Raw genomic sequence first — 19,397 nt, 5'->3', positions numbered from 1 at the left:
CAATCCAAATAAATCTATAATAAATTATAAATATCCAAGGAATAAACAGAATAGCAGATATGCAAAAATCCTCTGTAGGGAAAACTATAGAACTTTACTGAGATAAATTACAAAAGACTTCAAGAAATGGAGAGATAGAGCATGTCCATGGGTTAGAAGAATCAATATTGTAAGGATATAAATTTTCCCCAAATTTCTTTATAAATTTAATGCAATCTCAATTAAAATCTCACCAGACAAGGCTGCCCACCATCTCCACTTCTGTTCAACATAGTGCTGGAAGTCTTGGCTACAGCAATCAGACAGGAAAATGGAATCAAAGGTATCCAAATAGGGGGAGAAGAGATCAAACTTTCACTGCTGATGATATGATATTGTATCTAGAAAACCCCAAAGATTCAACCAAGAAACTCCTGGAACTGATCAATGAATTTAGTAAAGTCTCAGGATACAAAATCAACACACAGAAATCAGAGGCATTCATATACGCCAATAACAATCTAATTGAGAACCAAATCAAAGACTCAATTCCCTTCACAATAGCAACAAAGAAATTAAAGTACCTAGGAATATACTTAACCAAGGACGTAAAAGACCTCTACAGGGAGAACTATGAAACACTGAGGAAGGAAACAGCAGAAGATGTAAACAGATGGAAATCCATACCATGCTCGTGGATCGGCAGACTCAATATCATCAAAATGTCTATACTACCCAAACTGATCTACAGATTCAACGCAATACCTATTAAAATCCCATCAGCATTCTTCACAGATATAGAAAAAATAATTTTACACTTCGTATGGAACCAAAGAAGACCCTGAATATCAAGAGCAATTCTAGGCAACAAAAACAAAATGGGAGGCATTAATTTGCCAGATATCAAACTATACTACAAAGCTGTAGTAATTAAATCAATATGGTATTGGCACAAAAATAGGAATATGGACCAGTGGAACAGATGTGAGAATCCTGATATAAAACCATCCTCATATAGCCATCTAATCTTTGACAAAGCAGACAAAAACATACGCTGGGGAAAAGAATCCCTTTTCAATAAATGGTGCTGGGAAAACTGGATAGCCACCTGTAGAAGGCTAAAACAGGACCCACACCTTTCACCTCTCACAAAAACCAACTCATGCTGGATAACAGACTTAAACCTAAGGTATGAAACTATTAGAACTCTAGAGGAAAATGTTGGAAACCCTCTCCTAGACATCGGCCTGGGCAAAGAGTTTATGAAGAAGTCCCCAAAGGCAATCACAGCAGCAACAAAAATAAATAAATGGGACATGATCAAACTACAAAGCTTCTGCACAGCCAAAGAAATAGTCATGAAAGTAAACAGACAATCTACAGAATGGGAGAAAATTTTTGCATCCTATGCATCCGATAAGGGACTGATAACTAGAATATACTTAGAACTCACGAAAATCAGGAAGAAAAAATCAAATAACCCCATTAAAAAGTGGGCAAAGGACTTGAACAGAAACTTTTCTAAAGAAGACAGAAGAATGGCCAACAAACATATGAAAAATTGATCAACATCTCTAATCATCAGGGAAATGCAAATCAAAACCACAATGAGATATCACTTAACCCCAGTGAGAATGGCCTTTATCAAAAAATCTCCAAACAATAAATGCTGGCATGGTTGCGGAGAGAGAGGAACACTCCTACACTGCTGGTGGGACTGCAAACTAGTTCAACCTCTGTGGAAAGCAATATGGAGATACCTTAAAGCGATACAAGTGAATCTACCATTTGATCCAGCAATCCCATTGCTGGGTATCTACCCAAATGATCCAGTGACACTCTACAAAAAAGACACCTGCACTCGAATGTTTATAGCAGCACAATTCATAATCGCAAGGCTGTGGAAACAGCCCAAGTGCTCATCCATCCAAGAATGGATTAATAAAATGTGGTATATGTATACCATGGAGTACTATTCAGCTCTAAGAAACAATGGTGATATAGCACATCTTATATTTTCCTGGTTAGAGCTGGAACCCATACTACTAAGTGAAGTATCCCAAGAATGGAGAAACAAGCACCAGATATATTCTCCAGCAAACTGGTATTAACTGAGTAGCACCTAAGTGGACACATAGGTACTACAGTAATAGGGTATTGGGCAGGTGGGAGGGGGGAGGGGGGCGGGTATATACATACATAATGAGTGAGATGTGCACCATCTGGGGGATGGTCATGATGGAGACTCAGACTTTTGGGGGGAGGGGAGAAATGGGCATTTATTGAAATCTTAAAATCTGTACCCCCATAATATGCCGAAATGAAAAAAAAAAAAAGAAAAAAACAATCTCTCCACTCAATAAATTGATTCTAAATCTATATGGGAATGCCAAGAACCTAAATGGTCAAGATACTTCTGAAAAGTAATAGAGAAAATACTTTTAATGAAGAACAAAGTAACTTTCTTTATTAGATATCAAGACTTTAAATATATATTAATAGTAATTAAGACACTATGTTTTGGGAAAGGATAAACAAATTGATTAAGGGTATGAAATAGACCAGAAACATATCCTTGCATATATGGACACTTAAAGACAATAGCAAATAAAGAATTTTTACCAGAAAATTATTTCCATGAAGCAATCAAAATCTTAACCACATCATTTCATAAGCTCAGAGATTGTTTTCGTGGGAAAAAAATCAAAGAGCACAAAGCATGTATTTAAGAATGCAGAGAAGATTTAAGCAGTTAGAAGAGATTAAAAAAACACCATGTTTTCACTGAATAAATACTGAGTTTCCAATATGCGCCAGGTTCTTTTTATATGTTGAACATATAGCAGTGAACAAGCCAACAAAGCCCCTATCCTCATGAAGCTGACATTCTCAAGAAAATAGACAAAGTATAGAGAAATATATAATATGGGGTCAGGCAGTGAACAGGGCTATGAAGTCAACTAAATCAGGACAAGGAATGGGGGGTGTTTATTCTTTTAGATGGGTAGTTAAGGAAAGGCCTTTCTGAGGAGAAGACTTCTAAGCAGAGATGTGAAGCAAGTCATGCAAACATCTGAGAGAATAGCTCTCCAGGGAGAAGGAATAGCAAGTGCAAAGTCCTTGGGGTGGGAATTGTCTCTGAGTGTTTGAAGGGCAACAAGAAGGAAGTGCAGCTGGAAGAGAATAAGCTTCCGAGGCGTGGAGAGAAAAGAAAAAAGAAAAGAGGAAACTGCCCTTAATTAGGACGAATTAACTTTGGAAAAGGCCATGTTCCCTCCCCTCAAGTTTGGAGAGTTGTTGTTCGGAAGAGAATAAACAATTAATAACTAAAGCTAGCAATGCTCAGAACAGCACATTTTATGCAGATCCTGGACAGAAGAGGCAATGATGTAGCAGCAAGAGCAAAAAAGCCTCAGGGACTCATTTCTCATGTGGAATATAACTCCGAAATGGCCAGGGAACCCTTTGAGAGGAAGCTAATCTCCAGCAGTCCAACTGATAGAGGTTCGTGCCATATGCATTCAACTTCTTGCATTTCAAGAAGTTAATTAAAAAGTAGAAAACAAGACCTTTTATAATAATATGCTCTTAAATCCAAGAATGTATGGTTTACATTAGAATACAGAAACATGTTAAAATAGCTGTTCTTTAGAGACTAAAGGATACATCTGTTATTGGAAATGAGCCTGAACAGACAGCAAATGCCTATTTTAATAAACAATTCCACCTTCTTTATTTCTAGTGGACAGCTCAGATAAGGAGAGATTACTTGTTATGCTAAGAAGATAACTTAATTGGGCTTGGCTAATATATTCCTTAAAATTACTCCTAACCTGTAAAGAATAACATCAATTAGTATCCAGAAGTAGCTAAGAAAGAAGTGTGGTTAGTCAAAGTTATTTTAAATTAGGTTTGCACTTACTAATTTTAATTTTCACCATACCAAATCACAGATATTAAGGTAAACAGAGGTAGAAATGGAGTATGTAAAACAAACCCGATGAGGGACTAGTTAGTCCAGAAGCACTAACTTTTACTTAATTGTCATCGTTCTAGAAATTTCATATTTTTCCAGGGCCTACTTTACATGTGTAGGGCAGAGGAAGGGCAGAGGAATTTGTAGGGCAGAGGAAGGGCAGAGGAATTTTTACAATTGTCGGGAATTTACTTGGGTGGGGCAATGAGCTAACCGCAAACTTTTGCTTCTGGTCATTGCTTGCTTGCTACACCGCTGTATGGGGAATTATGGGATGAGGTCATTGAAGCACGGGCGACTGACCCATCAGGCAATAGAGGGCAACCAACCCGCCAATTATTTCAAAAGGCAATAGTGGGCAACCAATCATTTTAAAGGTCAACGCATGATCCATGCATGATCAGCGTGTGCGCAGCTTGTGCACCATGGGGATTAAAGGCATGCCGTTGTTCCGGTCGGGTCCTTGCCTGCGAGAGTGGCCACTGCGTTGGTGCTCTGGGACTTGGACCCTGGCTAGCCAGAAAATAAACCTCCTCTTGTGTGATTGCATCCTCGATGTCTCTGCTTTTCTGTCTGGTGGGGCTGTGGAAGGTCGGTCCCTAACACATGCAAGTATGACGGAAAGCAGGTACCTTTTGATGTGTCGTCTCCCCCATATCTAAGAGTTCGACGATCTGTGGTCGGCACGTGACACGTGTATTTGCCAGTCTCTGCTCTGTGGTAAGGGTCATTTCCTTCAGGAACTCTGAAGGTGTAAGCTAGAATTTAAAACAATAAGAGCCAAAGATTCATAAGTGGTGATACAGAAAAAATGTTTTCATAAGTGCTAGTAATGAATAATTTGTGTTTGTAACTTTCAGGATAATTCTAGAATGCCACTAAGTTCCCTTATAAAATATTTAAAATAACTAAATTATACAAGAGAAGTACCCATGCACTTTTGAGGTCTTTGCACAGTAATTTAAAATGACATGTGGCTGCTGTTTCCTTATGATTTTGAAGGAATCACACAAATGAATCTGAGAGGGAAAAGTAAAGAAATTACATAGGAACATGTCCAAAGTGCTTAACATTTATGCTGAAAAGAGGCAACTGAGCATAAAACTCTCAGTTTGTAAAGTCATTTAAGGGCTTCAAAGACAAGGAGTTTGAAATACTTCTATTTCTCAACTAAGTTACAACCTGCAAACAAAGCTATTACATTAAAGAGAAATCTTATAAAATGTAAAGGATCTTGGAAGAGTGACTGCACTACTTAGGAATGAGTTTGAACATTTTAGAAATTATGAAGGCACATTTAGGCCTTGTTTTGAAAGAGCCCTAAAGCTAATCATCAGATCCAGAAGCCATTCATAGTCACACATCCAAATAAGAACATAAAATGTTTTAACACTTTCTAATGTTATGAGAAAAAAAGTAACCTACTATTTAAATAAAACTAACCCAACGAGAGATTAATTAGCTGGAACCAATCACTATTATTTACTTACTGCTGTTCTAGAATGTTCACATTGTTCCAGAGCCTACTTTTTATGCAAGGAGATTATGCTCATTGGCAGCTACATAATAAGTATATGCTAAGACTTTTAAAAACATTCAGGGATATATAAATTTAGCTGATTTATTTTACTTTGGGCTAAAGTCAGTGAAATCAAGAATGCTTATTTTCTACAAATTTTATTTCTGTGATGGAATCCATCTAAATGAAGGTATATTTCTAATATAACTTTCAACTTGGTTTTTAAGTTCTTTTTGATTGAAAATTGGATGAGAATAATAAAGTATTAAGAGGTATCAGTTATATTATGATTTAAATTACCATAATGAAGCCTTAAAAGCAAAAAGGCAGAAATTTATTTAAGTACATACATACCAACTACCACCACCACCACAAAAGAGAGTAATGATTGATTTTATTTTTCTAATTGGGATGTGTGACTTGAGATTAGTTTTTAAAATGTAGTGAATACTATCACCAGCACTGTAAATTTTTATTAACATTTTCTATCGCATATGGTTCATAATTCAATTTTCACAAAACCATCATAAATTATTAAAGCTGGCAGAGCACGGTGGCTCATGCCTGTAATCCTAGCACTCTGGGAGGACGAGGCAGGAGGACATTTTGAGCTCAGGAATTCGAGACTAACGTGAACAAGAGCGAGACCCTGTCTTTACTAAAAATAGAAAGCAATTAGCTGGACAACTAAAAATATATAGAAAAAATTAGCCGGGCGTGGTGGCCCATGCCTGTAGTCTCAGCCACTCAGGAGGCTGAGGCAGAAGGATCCCTTGAGCCCAGGAGTTTGAGGTTGCTGTGAGCTAGGCTGACGCCATGGCACTCTAGTCCAGGCAACAGAGTGAGACTCTGTCTCAAAACAAACAAACAAAGAGTAAATCAATCATTAAAGATATAAATATGTTTTATGTCAAAGAACAGAAAAAATTGCAGACTTTTCCTAGATAATATTTAGTCAATATTTTAATGTTCTATGTTCTACAAATATACAAAAAAAATACTCTTACCAATAAATAGGTAATACATTAAGCTGAATCTTATGAAATTCTGCCATTTGACTTTTTTTGAAATAATAAATCACAGTTTCACATGGTTCTACCTTAATAGTTTAGAAAACCTTAATTATCTGTATGGTCTTACTTCAAGTGATTAATTTAAGCAATTCAGGCCTCTACTTTGAAGTATGTGTGCAATTTCAAAATTTTTCAGGCTTTATAAGGTACCTATCTTCTGCAGCAAGCTACCATTCTAACTAAATTGATGTTATACTGTTAGGTGTTCTGAGAATATGGTCATTCTCCTGAGGAGACTATATTAAGTGTTTTACATAGAAATTCCTCGATACATTACCATTCGGTTTGCTTCTTCTTTTGTAACCACCTTTGGACTCATGGGTGGCAACACCTTGCTTGGGAATCCTTTCAGCATTTTGACCAACCCCACTTGAACGGCCCCCATGGACTCCTCAAGTCTTCTACTTGTCATTTTTAGTTATTTTCTTTGCTCACCTAAGAGTTAAAAAAAAATTTTTAGAACAAATACAGTTAATTCTTGACTACAGGTCACACTTTCTTTTTGTTATTTTTAAGCCTTTTTAAATACAGGAAGGTTTAGAAAATACTGACCTTCAAAAACTCATCAAATGCTTGGAACAAATACCTTAACAAACAATTCTAGTCTATGTGGCTAGTCTAGATTTATCCTGAAAGACTAGAGTCCATTTTAGGCAGACTAAGGGATTCTAGACTAAGCTCAGAAAGACATGGAACATAAACTGTTCCTACATTTTGTCACTTTCATCTTCCCAATGAGTTAAACAAACAGTGTTCAATAAACATACTAAATTGGTTGTTAATTTATCTGCATATTTGAAAGTTTTCTCTCATGACAATCAACTCTTCAATTGAATAAACATAGGCTTCAGGCCTTCACAGATGGGCAAAGACTCAAATGAGACAGAATGAGATAAGGTATAGAAGACAAAATTTCTGGAAAAGTTTTGAAGTTTATAATCATAAATAAGGCATTAAATAGCCACCCAATGTCTCCAAATCAAAGAAATATGACATATCTCTTTTGCATATTTTTCCTCAAACTTCTGGCAGGACACTTGGCAACTTCAAGAACCCATCTATAACCAGGTAGAGATTTCTATTTCTATTAATAGCAGGCTAGATTACTCAACTTTTGTGCTATAAAAGAAGAAAAAACTAAAAATTCCTGATAAAATACCAAATTAATAAAACCTAAAACCATTAAAAAGCTCATTAGACAGTAAGGTATTCCCAGACCAAAACATAGGAGAAAGAAGTGTATAAAGGAAAATAGATTTGAATTAAAATATAATAAGGTCCACCAAAATAAAGCCGTAAAACACCCGTGAAAATAAATATGAAGTTTTCAAAAAGGTAAAAGGGTCCTTAGGGTAGAAAGCCTCTAAGATGACAGCCAACGAAATGGAGGACAGTCAAAGAAGGTCCAACGTGCTATAACTAGAGCGCATCAAGAAGAAAAGAAAGTAGTGGGCTGGAACAAATACTACCCCTACATCTGGGCAAGCTGATAAGAAAGTTCAGGCATTTCCTCCTTTGGTGCCTGTGGGAAATTCTAACAATACAATGCCCAGACTGCACAGGGATCCTTAGTACAGCCCCGCTCCTAAACATGATAAACGCCAAACCAGTTTCCTCTCCCTACTCTCTGAAGCTATTTTTGAACCTGCTTGGGAGTCTGCCCTGCTCTTCAAGAAAGCCTCACTATGTAATAATCTTTTCATATCTTCTAGGTGCATGAATGGCATAATCAGCCTCAACATTCAAATGTAATTTTGATCAAGGAGACCATTCTGAGTGGTAACAACAAAAAAATTAATCTGAAATCAGATTAATTTGATTAATTTGATTTGTGATTCTGATTTTAAAATAGAATTTTAAAAAATCATTCAACTAGACAAAGAATAGTATTTTATAGGGCTGAAAGTCCTAATTCTAAATGAAGATGCAACAGTTATGAATACCTTGCATAAAATAGCACAAAAACCCCTCCAGAAAAAGCACAAATTATAGGAGACGAAATGAAAAATAAATACACAACTAATAGGAGATTTTAATATATCACTCTCAGTACAACACAGGTCAAGTGGACAAAAAATAAGCAAGACCATAAAAGATTTGAACAATGCATTAAATAGGTTTAGGGATATATATACCAAACACTATATCCTACTAATAGAAAATATACCTCCTCAAGAGCAAATAGGACAGTTAAAAATTTTTGACTATATATTAAGGAACAAAGAAAACAGCAGTAGGTACTATAACCTAGAAACATTACAAATAATGCTCTGATCACAATAAATAAAACTAGAAATTAAGAAACAACAAAAAAAGCAAGGCCTGCTCACTTGGAAATTTTAAAGCCTTCTATTAATATTAAATAACAAGAGCTAAAAATCCGCAAAAGGAAGAAGCTACATTATCATTTTTGATTCTATGATTATAGTTACAAAGAACTAAAAATATGGTGATATAAAATTATATATGCATGTATGTTTGACTCAACCAATCACTATTCTAGGAATCTATCCAAATTATACACTGGCTAAAATATGAAATGATGCATAAATCAGTAAGAGTGGTTGCCTATAGGGGGAGTGAAGGAACAGGATAAAAAAGACAAGAATGAAAAGAAAGATTTCTGTGAAGGTACCTCACTATGTAGTGTTGACTTTTGAACCATGTAAGTATTTTACATATCAAAAACCAAAAAGAAACAAGAGAAAAAAATCAGTTCTTAAGAAACTGAAAACAAACTGAGACAAATGAACCTTGCTGTAAATCAAGTTGGAGGTGTAACCACAAAAAGAAAACAACTATTCCAACTGACCTTAAAACACAGTATTTTGACAACAGGATATGCTATAAATACACAGAAAATAGCAGAGAAATCTTACCACGTATTAAGCAGTCTTGCTGTTGGTCATAATATTAGTAATATAATTACTTATTTATTTTAAAAATTATATCAACATTGTTAGGAACCAAGCACTTCAGCATTTAACAAAGTATAAAACAAAAGAAGTTCTTATACTAAGAAATCCTATAATCTTAAATCTAAATTGAAAATATGAGTATGAGCTCATGATGATTTTCTCTTTTTAAATAACCTGCCCACTGAAAAAGACCAGAGGCAATAAGTCCAGTAGCGATGACAGTGCAGAGACCTAGATTGTGGTCTCCAAATACCATTTACCACTAAAAGGAATCATAGCTCCCAGGAGAAACGGGTAATTCAAGGACAAGAGCACAAAATGTATAAGATGAATTTGGAGTATTCTATCATACCACAAAACAAGAAAGTTATCAAAGGCTACTAGGGTTGTGTCAAGAACCCAGAGCAACTCCAAAGAGTTCCCATTCACCAAAGATGGGACAAATTTGAGCATGAAAAAAAAAGTCTGTAATGAATTAGTTTTTAAAAATCTGAGCTCAAATGATACTAAAAAAATATCACTGGTCACCTTTGGAATTTGCTTAAGCACCAAACTAATTATTTTGGAAATAATGAAAAGAACCAACCGTTTATTCTGTACTTTTTTAATATAAATTGCATTGTAGGTTAACAACATAGTTGATGAAAGAAAATTATTCTTCATAGAAGAATTCCAACTAATAAAATGCAGAAAAATAATCACCATTTTGCAGCTCCTAATGAAACGAAGGATCATCAATGCTAAAATAATTAGGTAAGATGTTGCTGGAAAACTTTCTAATGGCTCAATCAACACCTGAGCCCTCTAAATCAATCTTAACACGAAAAGAGTAAAAAAACTGGCACTATCGGCCTCATGAAGTGACACAGTATACAGCGCCACTTACAGAGTACTCTTGACAAAAATCTAAACCTAAATCTAATTAAGCCTCTAGACCTACAAGCTAGGTTGCTGGAGACAGAGAGAATGGAGGAAGACGAATATTCTGTAAGAATACAATTAAGCCAAATCCAGAATGTGGGAAATGTTGTAGAAAGTGACCTAGTTTATTCAACTAATCAATAGCATGGTGGGGGAGGGAGAGAGAGAGTAGATATGAATTAAGAGGTCTTATACCAACCAAATGTAAGGATGGACCTTGTTTGGATTATGACTCGAAAAAGTGAATAATGGATAATATAAAATAACTATTGTTCATCAGATTAAATATTTTTATTTTTAAATTTATTAAGTAATAGTATCAAACTATATCCATTTATTCAGTAGTTTTGCTGTTGGTCATAATAATATTTTTTAAACCAAGGAATCCAAAAGATTAGTGGCGGTATTGTTGCTGTTGTTTGTTAAATATGTCAATAAACTTAAAATATCTACTTTGCACAGGGCATTTATTGTACCAGTGAGACATATCTCCAGAACTTCAGCTTCCATCTAGGATAAATTTTTAATTTTTAAAGTTAACTTCACAAACTCCTAGAATTACATGTTCATTAAATACCATCATATTCCTTTCCATCTCTTTTCCTCCTGTGTGTGTACACGCACACACACGCACACACACACACACAGACACACACACACACACAGACACACACGCACTCCTTGTTCTGCTTCTACCTCTATTTGTCATCCCAATCTGTCTTTTCTCAAGCCAGTAATCCAAGAATCATCCTCAAGCCCTGATGCTCCCTTGCCCCTACACATCAGTGACTAGGTGCCAGCCAGCTGGCCTCTTGAACATCTCTCTTATCCCCTTCCTCAAGCCCTCTTATCTTTTCCAAGACCAGTATAACAGTCTCCCAATTGGGCTGCATGCTTCTAGCTTTTCACATTCTTATCCCCCAAAATCTTTCAGATTTATAAATGTCCTATTTCACTCCCCCTGTTTCCCCCCTTCCCTGTGGGATAAAGACCATGCTTCTCAACATGACACAGAAGACCCTTCCCTGTCTGGCTCCTGATTCCTTGGCAGCCTCAGCTGTGCTGCTCTGCTGTGACCCTCCATCAACCTCTATGCCTGCTTCCCTGCCTTCCTCTCTTCTGGCTGCTGATGTTCTTGCACTTGCTCAGCGATGACTCTGCCACCTGGGTCACAGTGCTGTCTCCCTCCTCAGCTCCTGCCATGGTCCCAGGGGACTGCAGCATCCACGCAGCTGAAAACCCATTCAAAACACATTCGCCTCCCTCATACTCCTCTTGGCTTTCCCATAGATGCCCTTGAGACCTCATCATCACCAGATGCTGCCCTCCACCTAAATCAAAGCTGTGACTTAAATAGCCCACTCTCCAAGATTTTGTAGGTAACGAGAAATTATTACATACAAGATACATTGCGAGAAGAAAAGCAAGTTTCAGAACAGCATTTATGGTATGATTCCATTTCTGAAATAATACTAAGAACTAATACATAGAAAAATGTGAAAGAATATATACCAAACTATTAACTATGTATATGTAAAATAATAAAAGTTAGAATTATTAATATAAAGGACTTTCACTTCCTAAGTGGATTGGATTTTTCTAAAGTGTTTGAAGCTTTAAAAAAGCATGCACTATTTTTTAAATTTAATAATAATCATTGAACACTATGGTGAGAGAGGTGGAGAGGGCATCCCTCTCTCCAGCTGATCCCAAACTGAGTCTTTCTTGAACTTTCTCTCTCTTTGGTACTCCACTGTATCTGGCTTCCAGCTCCTCATGCCCTTTTCTGTCCAGGCTCCTCTTCGGCTTACTCAACCCTCTCATGTCTTCACTCTCTTCCCTCTCCAGCCTACAGCTCACAGTAATTGTGTCACCCAGTCTCAGCATTATTACTGTCAATGTCCTGATTCCAAGTCTTGCCATCACAGCCAGTGAAACCCTAACACTAGGACAATCCAGCTGCTCCAGTTCTCTCCTCCAACTAATCACATAATAAATATTTGTTGAATACTTACATGTGCCAGTGTTCCAAGTATTATATTATATATAATCATATATATTAATTTAATCTCCACAACAACCCTAGGTGAAGGTACTGTCACTCTCCCCACATCACAGATAGGGAAACTGAGGGATTGAGGAGGTAAGGAACCTGCCCCAGTTCACACACTAGCAAAAGGTGCAGCCAGGAGCGGAACTGGTCACTCTGGTTCCAGAGTCCACACTCTTGATCATGACATTATTCTGCCTTTATCTTGGAACTCTACCTCCTGGATAGCTCACAAATCCAGCCCTGCCACACCTCCTTTGTTAACGTCACTACATCTTGCCTGGATGACCACAACAACTTCTTAACTGACCTCTCAACTCCAGAATTGTGCCCCAACTACCGCCCTCCCCCATACCCCAGCCATTCTCTCTACCTTGCAGCCATAGTGACTAAAGGGCACATTTGGTCATGCCAGTTCCCTGCCTAAAATCCTTTGGTCCAGAATATTCTCCACTCCTCAGCGTGCTATTCATCCCGGAACTCTCGTGCGCAATTCTGCAGTCCAGAATGTATCCCGTGCTCCCACACCGCCAGACTCACACATAACACTGGGAATGCCTTTCTTGTCCCCATCCCACCACAGCTAATTCCCATTTATCTTTCTCGACTCAGCTGTCACCTCCTTCAGAAAGCCTTCCCTGACTCCCCAAGGCTGCCACTTCTTTACAATCTCACAGGTCTTCCTGCTCACCCCCAGCACGGATACTGATCCATCTCCCTTCCCCACAGGACTGTAAGTTCCTAGAGGACAGGAACTTTGTCTTTTCCATCATTGTATTGCCAGTGCCCAGGACAGGGCCTCACATATATGCTTATTTAATAAGTGTGTGTAATTAATTATTCAATCCATAAGAATGACTTTTCATGGTCTCCAAATGTGCCAGGCTATTTCACACCTCTATGTCTTTGTACAGAATCATTCATTCTTCTCAAGTCCCTCTCCCCATCTGCCCAGCAAACTTCTATTCATCCTACAAAACCCATCTCAAGAGTTCGCAAAAGCAAGGCTTTCTCTAATGTGCTCAAGGAGTGCCAATGCCTCTGTTACTGAGTGCAATGAATATATTGTATTGCGATTATTTTCTTACAAGCCTGTCTCTACCTGCAGAATATAAGCTTTTTGGCTGTAGGGATCATGTGCAACTGGTACAAAAAAGGGTCTCTATAAATAATTGTTGAATTGAATGAATACTAAATTACACTTATTCAAAGGGAATTTTCACTAGGCCAAAACATTTCTGAGAGGAACTATTTCCCTCTTTTGTTTTGTTTTTCTTAATTTAAATGTCAACCTTCGGCTCCTTCCAGTGTTTTAACAGAATCCAGGTTAAGTAAATGTTTAGTATCCATGACATAATGTCTTTTTTCAGCAAATATTGAAAAGGCAGGAAAATGTATTCTCAGCTCTTGACTCTCAGGAAGAAAAACCAGGTAGGATGGGGTTTGCCATTAAAACTCTGCCTTTATGTATTTGCACCACTGGGTTCTTTAAAAAAAGTTTCAGAGTAGATACTCAAGTACAAAATTCATTTTCTGTGGGGAATTGAGATATGTTCACCTCTAGGAACTCATAAGGGAGCTGAGTCTAAAAGAGTTCAAATCTAGAGTGGATTGCAGCCTGGGGAAGCAGAATTTCATAATGTATATTATTAAATTAGTGAATGCCTCCAGATGCTGCAGGGATGTGTATATGTCACATTAATAACTATCATGAGCACCATAATCATACCCCCATCCCTCATTGCTATCCATCTCTCTTTTTTCCCTTTATCCTAAATGAGTCAAAAAAAAACCCCTTATTTCCTAGTATTTTTTCTGCCCTCTTCCATTCCCATGCCCCTCCTTCTTTGCGGAAGGGCCAAGCAAAAAATTGACAAATTTGCTCCCAGTTAAATCTTAGAACAAGTTAAAATCTTTTCTATCCAGTAAGCAACATGTAAGATGTAAATAAAGCACAAAGAACTTTAATGTCTGTATTTCCTATTTACACATGTACACTATATTTCCTATTTACACATGTATTTCGGTAGCCCACATCCTTTAACACATTTAAATAAATATCATCACTAATTGATAAAAAAGATTTCCCCCCTAGTTCAAAATAAAAATTCTTTTCCTCTTAGAAAGAACTGTTAGCAGTATCTGTGAAAGTATCTTGTTTCCATTAAGACCAAAGGTTTTACAGTCATCAGACCTAGGTTTTAATCCTCCCAAGCCTCAGTTTCCTCACCTGAATACTGGAGATAAAATAATAATAGTGAGCCTACTGTAATAGGTACCTACTGCCATGTAACAAATTGCCCCAAAACTTAGTGGCTAGAAACAACAATAAACGTTACTTATTTCTCAGTTTCAGTGATTCAAGAATTTGGAAGAAGCCTGACTAGGTGATATCAACTGGAAGTCTCCCACGAAGTTGTAGTCAAAGATGACAGCCAGGGCTGCAGTTGTCTGAAGGTTTGACAAAGGTTGGAAAATCCACTTCCAAGATGGCTTCCCCACATGACCAGCAAGTTGGTCCTGGCTGTTGGTGGGAGGCCCCAGTACCTCTCTTCATGAGCCTATCTATATGGCTGCTTGAGTGTCTTCAAATCGTGGTGACTGGCTACCTCCACAGCAAGCAACACAAGAGACTATGGGAGAAGCCACAGTGTCATTTTTGACCCAGAAGTCACACATTGACATTTATGCAACATCTATTGGTCACACAGATCAGCCCTAGTCAATGTGAGATAAGCCACACAAGGATGTAAATACCAGGAAGTGAGGATAACTGGCAGCCTTCTTGGAAGCCATCTACCACATCCATCTCATATGTTTCTCATGAAGATTAAATGAGATGTTTGTAAAATAGTTCACTTTGCATAGTACCTGGCATATAACTGTTCTTTGTGCTATCATTAGCAGAAAGTATAGTTAAAAAAAAAAAAAAAATTAGAGAGAAGGAAACTCTATTCAATTAACCTTGCTTGTTGGAAGTAAGAGTGAGTGTATAAAACTGTTCACCCGTCTTTAACTTCTGCTACAATGAAGGCTGGGGCTATTTTACTCTGAGATGTTGATAAATATTTCTTTACCCCAAACCACCATTTTAGCAGGTAAATATAAAATTAAAAATAAGGAAAATACTAAAGAAAATCCAACATGACTTTTGTTGTCAGTGGGGAGTTCTTCAGGCAGTCATTGAGTAAAAGGATTAATTTTCATTTTTCATTCCTACTTCATCTTCTAGTTTCTACTATCTCTAAAACTGTTACACTTCTCAGTTTTTTATTTGTTTGATCTCTTTTAAATTGGATTATTTCAGATTTTATAGGTTTCACATTGGCCTCTGTTCTTTCCCTTAAAGTACTTCTGGAAAATAATTTGTCTCTGCAGGATATGTGACTTCTTCTATCTGAGGGAAATAAAAGAGAGACAAATTCCAGAAAGAATCCTCTTATTTGACTTGTATTGAAGAAAAGGAAAATACAGATATACAGTGAAAAGTAATTTTTCCAAGGCCTTAAATTACAAAAAAGAACTGCTTCTCCAGAGGAAAATATCAGGTGCTGGAAACTTGTTCAAAATGTAAAAGCTTCCAGGCCAGACACAGGCAGAGAAAAAGTCAAACAGCCAACCTGGGGCCATATGGGAAGAAGGTAACAACAGAAACAAAAGGAGCAATAGTTGCAAAAAGTGCTTACTACTTGTGAGCCACAATTCACATCATTTTCATGACTCACCAAGAATCTACAAGTATGATAGTTCCAAAATAGACTACTTTTCTCACATGAAAATTCAATTACATTTTTATTTAATAAACAGATGTGAGAGTTAATTTTATGTGTCAACTTGACTGGATCATAGGATGTCCAGATATCTGGTTAAACGTTATTTCTGGGTGGGTCTGTAAGGGTGTTTCTGGAAGAGATTAGTATATGAATCAGTGGACTGTATAAAGCACACTGCCCTCCCCCGTGTGGGTGAGCAGCATTCAACCCACTTTAGGTCCTGAATAGAACAAAAAGGTGGAGAAAGGGAGGATTCACCCTCTCTCTGCCTGACTGCTTGAGCTGAGACTCAATCTTCTTCTGCCCTCAGTGAATGTAATTCTCAGGCCTTCAGAAGCAAACTGGAATCCACACCGCTGGCTTCAGGCCTTCAAACTATACCATAAGCTTTTAAAAGATTTTATTGTGAAATATAACATGCATACAGAAAAGTGCCTCACAAATGTATAGCTCAATGACTATTACAAAGTGAACATCCATGTAGTGATTGCCTGGGTTAAGACACAGAACATTAGCCAGGTACGGTGGCTCACGCCTGTAATCCTAGCACTCTGGGAGGCCAAGGCAGGAGGATTATTTGAGCTCAGGAGTTCAAGACCAGCCTGAGAAAGAGCAAGACTCCGTCTCTACTATAAATAGAAAGAAATTAGCTGGACAACTAAAAAAATATATAGAAAAAATTAGCCGGGCATGGTGGCGCATGCCTGTAGTCCCAGCTACTTGGGAGGCTGAGGCAGAAGGATTGCTTGAGCCCAGGAGTTTGAGGTTGCTGTGAACTAGGCTGACACCATGGCACTTGAGCCTGGGCAACAGAATGAGACTCTGTCTCAAAAAAAAAAAAAGAAAGAAAAAGAAACAGAACACTGCCAACACTCCAGAAGGCCTCTCATGACTTCTGTCAACACTGGGCCCGTTCTCCATAATAAAGGTAACCATTATCCTCACTTCTTGTAGAAATTACTTCCTTGATTCTCTTTTATAACTTAATTATGCATCCCTTATCATTATAGTTTTGCCTGGTTTTTAATATTTAGATGAAGGGAATCACACAATATGCAGTCTTTTACTCTATTTTGTTGCATACAGCTGTAGTCTGTTCTAATTCATTTATAATAGTCTACTGCTTGAATTTACTATAATTTATTTATCCATTCTACCATTGATTAACATTTGGGTTGTTTCCAACTTGCAGCTATAGTGAATAATGGTGCTATGAACATTTTGCAAATTTCTCTACATGTATAAAGGCAAACAGAGGATGTATTCAGGAAAGGAATTGCTGAAACATAGGGTATGTGCAGGGCAATTCTCTAGGTGACCTTGGAAGGACTCAGTCCTGTCCCCTTTCTTGCTTATAGTTATCAAGAATAATTGCAGAATGTGCTGGGAATGCAACATCCTGAGATATAAAGGGATTGGCTGGAACAGCCTGGGCTGCATTCCAGTACCCCCTTAGAACAGAATGTCCTTCAATGCCTTATAGCCCAGTGATTCATGTGACCCTAAAGGTATAAAACCCAGAGACAGCTGCCTTCTGGGGTTTCTCACCTGTAGTACAAGACGAGACTCCATATTCCCTGGCAGCTTTCAGGAGTCTTGAGGGACTATCTTGCAATGAATCCTCGGTTTTTATTGTTCCTTGCTGCCTATCTGTAAATAATAAACCTACTTCATGTAACTTGTGAGTATTCTTTCTCACCAGACTCAAACAAGTTGGTAACCAGTGCACAGTGAACTTGCTTTTCACATTATGCTTATCTAAAACTATGCTAGATAATTCTTCACCATCTTTCACCTTTAAGTGCCTTGAAGAAAGTTTTTATTTATAATCTATCCAGCCTTTCTAGTTGCCCCTCAGCAGGAAGGTGGGCCTGAATTACCTAGTCTACCATTATCATAAGCAGAAATCGCCCATTTATAATATAAAATGAAGATAGTATAAAGAGAGAAATTCTAATCCATGTCTAAAGAACATTCCAATGCAGAAAAAGATTTTTTTTTAATTTAAAGAGAAACATGGCAAAAATTAAGAATAATAAAAATAATGCCCAGGACTAGAAGTCTACTTAGAGCACTGTTTAGGTATCTGAAATTAACCTGGATAATCCATTCATGCCACCTAATACCAGACTTGTAGAGCTGATGTCTTCATTGCTCCATTTTAGGTAGCAGGTTGAGATACATTTAGTTACCTGAGATGGACACTTAGTGCATTAACACTGAATAGCTACATGCAGGGTTATAATGGCCAAAAGTAAATATTTCATACCAAGCAAGGATGGGCATATTTTGCAGTCCCTTCTCACTTGAAGAAGCCAAAAGAACAATCAAGTTTTTTTTAAAGGTATACTAAAATTGATGTTCTCTAAACTTCATCTAGTTTAAGCCTGGGCTGCTGATCTTCTTGAAGAAAGCCTTGATCCATGTATGGATCTGGACTGTGAGACTCACTATCATGGACACCCTTAGACCTCATGGTGAAATGCACAGTAGCTGTCTCTGAAACACCCAGCCTCTCCTTCCAAGTCCATTAATACTATTGGTACACTCTGTCTTTCCTCTTTCTAGGTTCTCAGGCTTCCCTCTTTTCCTTGATCAAAGTACAGGTTATTTAGGGGTTTTATGCCTGGGATTTTCTTCTTCCATCCTACTCTCTGTTCCATGCTAACTCAGACTCATCCCATAGAACTCAATTGAAACATCACTTAACCTAGAAAGCCTTCCCTGACCTCCCTGAAGTCCCCTTGTTACATGTTCTCACAGCAATGCCTTTTCACATGCTTAATAAATATGTAACCAGATTTTTATGTCCTCCTTCCTCACCAGAGAACAAGCTCCATGAGGTCAGAGACCTCGACCATCTTGTTCATCGCTAGTATACATAGCTAGCATAGTGATTGGCATAGAGTCAATAAATATTTGTTGAATGACTGGATTAGTAGCTGAATCACTGAACCATTCATTGCAATTTCCTTCTCAAAGATATCTTCATTAACAAAAATAATCATTTGACATAAATGTATTGTTTTTTTTTAAATTTTTTTTTCATATTATGGGGGTACAAATATTGTTAGGGTTACATATATTGCCCCTACCATTCCTCCCCATGACCACCCCCCAACCTTACCAAAACATCAAGCATGCAGGGTAGTATTATTAATACTGCCCTGCATCCATTTCTGCCCCTC

General features: G+C 37.5%; 1 protein-coding gene across 2 annotated transcripts in view; it reads right to left on the bottom strand.

The window, feature by feature from the left end:
• Positions 1-19,397, bottom strand: part of HYDIN (HYDIN axonemal central pair apparatus protein) — a 315,495-nt gene that overhangs the window by 278,192 nt on the left and 17,906 nt on the right. For both annotated transcript variants that reach the window (XM_012772427.3, XM_075995778.1), the window contains exons 2-3: positions 6,825-6,982; positions 4,588-4,713 (exon numbers count right to left, since the gene is read on the bottom strand). In XM_012772427.3, the coding sequence (XP_012627881.2) occupies positions 4,588-4,713; positions 6,825-6,959 (261 nt within the window). In that variant the 5' untranslated portion in view covers positions 6,960-6,982. The remainder of the gene's footprint in view (positions 1-4,587; positions 4,714-6,824; positions 6,983-19,397) is intronic.

Source organism: Microcebus murinus, chromosome 20 (assembly GCF_040939455.1).
Source record: "Microcebus murinus isolate Inina chromosome 20, M.murinus_Inina_mat1.0, whole genome shotgun sequence".
In the NCBI taxonomy this organism is placed as follows: Eukaryota; Metazoa; Chordata; class Mammalia; order Primates; family Cheirogaleidae; genus Microcebus; species Microcebus murinus.
The sequence above is the reverse complement of the archived record's forward strand: the minus strand, read 5'-3'. Positions and strand labels throughout refer to the sequence as shown.